At 48.7% G+C, this 4,678-nt stretch overlaps 1 protein-coding gene across 1 annotated transcript; it reads right to left on the reverse strand.

Annotated features, from left to right (window-relative positions):
* Positions 1-1,579: 1,579 nt before the first annotated feature.
* On the reverse strand, positions 1,580-3,987 carry HTR1D (5-hydroxytryptamine receptor 1D). The gene has a single exon (XM_044390622.3). It carries the CDS (start codon positions 3,405-3,407, stop codon positions 2,274-2,276), a length of 1,134 nt encoding a protein of 377 aa, XP_044246557.1. The 5' UTR covers positions 3,408-3,987; the 3' UTR covers positions 1,580-2,273.
* Between the last annotated feature and the right edge of the window lie 691 nt (positions 3,988-4,678).

The raw sequence follows: 4,678 nt of genomic DNA on the forward strand, positions 1-4,678 counted from the left end.
AAGGCAGATACTTAACCGACGGAGCCACCCAGGCGTCCCTATAAAGCCATCTTTTAGAAGGTTTATTGACTTTTGTTCTAGATGGGCAAGGGTAAGGTCACCTCCGAGGAGGTGACTTTTAAGCTTCTTTTGTAATTGGCTCAAAGCTCTCAAACAGTAACAGATGACATTTTACTGAGCACTTATGTGCCAGACACTGTGCAAAGCATTTTATAATTATCACCTCATTGAATTCCCACAAAAATCCTATGGCTTAGATACTGACAACCCCATTTAATAGATGAAGAAATTGGAGCACAGAGAGGATAGGCGACTTGCCCTAGGTCACACAGCTGATACATGGCAGAACTGGGACACAATTCTGGCTGTTTCTGGCTTCAAAGCCTATGTCCGCTGAGCTAACCACTGAACTATTCTTCCCTGTCCTGTCTCTGAATTCCTAATGTTTCCCAGATCAGGAAGATGGTCCAGATTAAGACAGAGGATATGGGAAAGAGAGCACAGCCTTAAAGGAAGGTAGGTAAGGGCATGCCAGGTGCAGAGGAGAGCAATGAATATGCTGAGAGGTGTCTCTGGGCTTAGGGAGGGACCTCACAGGGGGAGCAAGACACTAACATAGAGGTTCCCAAACTTTAGAGAGATAGAAATCATCTACTCCAAGAAGTCAGAGAGAGGCTTATTTAAAATGCAGATTCCTGGTCTTCACTGCCAGAGATCTGATTTAATGGGTCTGAGTTGGGGACCAGGAATCCAATGTTAACAAGCCCCTGGATCTAATGCAGATGGTCCAGGGAGCACTCTGTGAGATGTCCAGCAGGAACTTCAAGGTCAACACAAGACTTCTCTGTGTACCCCTGCCCACCCCCCATTTTGGCATCCCTCTTTTCCCTCCCTTCTTGATATCCCGTATTCCTGGCTCTCATTCTTCTCTCTGTGCCCAGAGACCCCACGGAGCATTACAGACCTCCCAGTCTTTGTTCCTGCTCTTTCTTCCACCTGGTGTGACCTTGCCTACCTTCCTTTGCTTCGCTCCATCTCCCCCAAGAGGCCTCATCCCATCTCCCCTTCTTTAGCCTCCCATCCCACAAAGACTCAGCTTTTAGGGGTCCTGTCCCCTCTTTATGAAATCTTCCCTAACAACAGGAATATTTCTCTACTGCATCTATAAAATGGGGATGAAGGGCAAACAAGAAAATGTGCACAAGGCACACTGTAGGCACTCCATAAACAGCAGCTAGTGTTTTTACACAATAACATACCTAGTATTATCCCCATTTTACAGTTGAAGAGAGTGAGGCAAAGGAGGCTTCAAAAACTTGCCCCAGGCCACCCAGCTAGAATTTGGTAGTACTTGAATTTGAACTGAGGCCTCAGGCGCTCAGCTTTAACCATCACAAGACTGGCTTTCATTGTTATGAGAGAGAGAGAGAGAGAGAGAGAGAGGGAGATGCCAGGACTCCAGTACGGGGCGGACCTGCGGTGGGTGCTCAGTAAATGCTGGAGACTGAAGTGGATTGAAAGGTTCATCCAGGGAGGGGTGGGAACACCCAAGGACCTCACTGACCATGACGTCTCATGCTTTTTATTCGACAAGACTCAACATCTTAAGATCTCTGATGAGAACAGGATATTAAAAAAAAATTCATGAAACAAAATTCAGAACGGTGTCCCACACAAAGCGTGGTGGGTCCAAAGCCTGTCAATCTATGTCATTGAAGGTGATGGTGGGTTTTAACTTCAGAATATTAAGGCGGTGCAGAGATACTGGGGAAAGGGAAAGGGTAGGGGGTAGTTGATCTGCGTGTTATTTTCTAATTAAGGTGTCACATGGAATGGAGAGCCCTCCATCCTGACTCCAATTCTCTTTCAGCTCAGGTCATTAACCTCACGTACCCTTCTCCTCTGAGCACCATACAAAACTTAGGTAGACCAGAAAGCCTCCCATTTGAGCCTAGGGTCTCTCTGCGGAGTTGGACAGCTTTGCATCTGAATTGAATCAACAGGGAATCCTGTGGATCACACTTCTCCCAACATGGATGAGCCGTGAAAATATTATGCTAAGTGGAATCTTCAGTCTTGTCACCCTTCACAAAGCTGCTCCACTTTGGGCAGCGCAGAAGTCAAGAAGACAACAGGAAGAACGCTGGGCCAGTCTATCGGTCGAACCAAAACCCGACATACCAGGATTGACCCAAATCTCAGGAAAAATAAACAAGATAATTCCAGTTGGGTTACAGGACACAACAGATAATAGGAGTCACCAGCAAATAAGACTAGGAGGCTTTCCGGAAATGGACAACTTTCTGAAAGGCTTGTCGAAACTCTTCATTAAACACAGTATATATTATTGGATTGATAAGGGAGTTGAGATAGCCAAGCCAGGTGAAGAAGTCAAAGAGGGCTGGGTGGAGCCAGCAGGAGTCCCGGCAGATGGGGAGGACCAGAGATGCGACAAAGAAGGGCAGCCAGCAGATGATGAAGGCCCCCAGGATGATCCCCAGTGTCTTGGTGGCTTTCCTTTCTCGAGCAGTGGAAATCCTCTTGCGCTCCAGGACACTATCGGCCAGCTTGATTTTCACGTGGTTGAAAAAGAGAGCGGAGCCGGCAGTATGGGGGTGCCCCTCATGGAGGCTGGGGCTGAGCGAGCAGAGCGAGGACCCCGCAGAGCCCGTGATGAGGTGGGCCGTGGTGAAGCGCTTCCCGTAGAGCGAAGGCGGATTCAGGATGCGGTTCCGGGCGGCCACGTAGATGCGACCGTAGAGGATGACGAGCAGTACAGACGGGATGTAGAAGGCCCCGCAGGTGGAGTAGATGGTGTAGGAGATCTGAGACGTGTTCACCAGGCAGTCTGACATCTCTTCGTGAGCTTTGGCCTGCCGCCAGAAGAGTGGCGGGATGGAGATGCAGATGGAGATGACCCACACGGTGGCAATCATGGCAGCCGCCCGGCCCGCTGTGCGGCGTTTACTATACTCCAGGGCATCCGTGATGGCCCAGTATCTGTCCAGAGCGATGACACAGAGATGCAGGATGGAGGCCGTGCAGCACGTGATGTCGGAAGACAGCCAGATGTCACACAGGATTTGGCCAAAGCTCCAGGTGCGGGTGGTGGTGTAGGCGATGCTGATGGGCATGACCAAGATGGAGACCAGGAGGTCAGTCATGGCCAGGGAGCCGATGAGATAGTTAGCTGGGGTGTGGAGCTTCCTGGTGAGGAAGATGGTGGTGAGCACAAAGGCATTGGAGAGGGCTGTGGCCATCGTGATGATGGAAAGGAGCAGAGCCAGAGAGATCTTGAGGGCCCGGAGTGTCCCTGGACCCCAAGCCTCTGGGGTTTCCGTAGCATTCAGGGATCTGTTGGAGGCCTCCTGGAGAAGGCCTTCCAGGGACTGGTTTGGCGGGGACATTCTAGGTGGCTCTCTCTTCCCACAGACTTGGACACACACAGCTCCCTTCACAGTTGTCTGGCCTACAGGACAAGGTCATCCTTCTGCTTCACGTTGGTGGGGGCCCTCCATCAGAGCAGCCCACAGTGAAAAGACCTCAAGACTTGACTATATGAAGAACAGTAAGGTGACAGCTGGTAGTTAAAGGTCTTTCCTAAGCCGGATGAATCCCAAGATGTCTCACTATTCTGGAACTTTGCCCAGCAAATGTTCAAGCCCAGGGGACACATGCTGAATTTGTTAGACATTTATCAGGATATCACACCAGTGTGGGCAGTGCTTTGGGATTCAAGCTTTTGGCATTTTGGCTCCTTTAAAAGCTTGAGGGATAAATGTGTTTGATGAGAACTTCGGAATTTCCCCCATCCTATTCTGAGAAGAGCCTGGGTTTCAGGTTGCCTCTGGGGAACTTTTAAAACCAGAGAGAGAAAGAAGTACCAGCAGATTATGAGAAGCAGTCCGGTCAACAGCTCACAGTTTTCCTAAGTTCATCTTGACACATCACGAAGCACTTAACTTTGGTTCCTGTCCCACTGATCACTTTGAGCCTGAACAGACAAAACATTCTGGTTACCAAGACCTGAAATATGCATGAGCTGGGAGAAGGCAAAACAAACCGATCACCGTGGGCTCATTGAGAAGGGCACATGTCCAGAGCTCTGGGGCTTAAAAGAGAAAAGAAGGCAAGAGTTAGGCTCTAGAAGGATAACTGAGACACTCGACATTAACTGTAAGTTTAAAAACATACTCCTCAGTGCTAGCAGTGGCACAGTGAAACTAGCATTGTCAAAAGTGTCAGGAGAACCCAGGGGAGGGCAATGAGTCCCACCCCCACAATTCCCAGAGGGGGCAGAGCCGTTGGAAACATCACAGGCTTGTTATAAATACATGAAATCAGCTTTGTAAATTATGAATCAGAAACCATCATTCTATGTGCTCAGCAACAATGACAACTAAACAAAATAACTCCATGCACAGGGGGGAAAAAAAAGGTCACCAGGAAAGATACCAAATTTTTACAATGTATTTCTCTAGGAATTGGGGAAGGGGAGGTGACCTTTCTTCTATTCCTAAAATTTTTTTTTTAATTTCCTGGAGTGAGCATGCATGATTTTTTTTTAAGATTTTATTTATTTATTGGACAGAGAGAGACACAGCGAGAGAGGGAACACAAGCAGGGGGAGTGGGAGAGGAAGAAGCAGGCTTCTCGCTGAGCAGGGAGCCCAATGCAG

The sequence above is a fragment of the Ursus arctos genome, unplaced genomic scaffold (assembly GCF_023065955.2).
Source record: "Ursus arctos isolate Adak ecotype North America unplaced genomic scaffold, UrsArc2.0 scaffold_32, whole genome shotgun sequence".
Lineage (NCBI taxonomy): Eukaryota > Metazoa > Chordata > Mammalia > Carnivora > Ursidae > Ursus > Ursus arctos.

What these genes read in the sequence shown, in the direction of transcription:
- HTR1D (XM_044390622.3), bottom strand. Translation starts at nt 3,407, where the DNA reads ATGTCCCCGCCAAACCAGTCCCTGGAAGGCCTTCTCCAGGAGGCCTCC.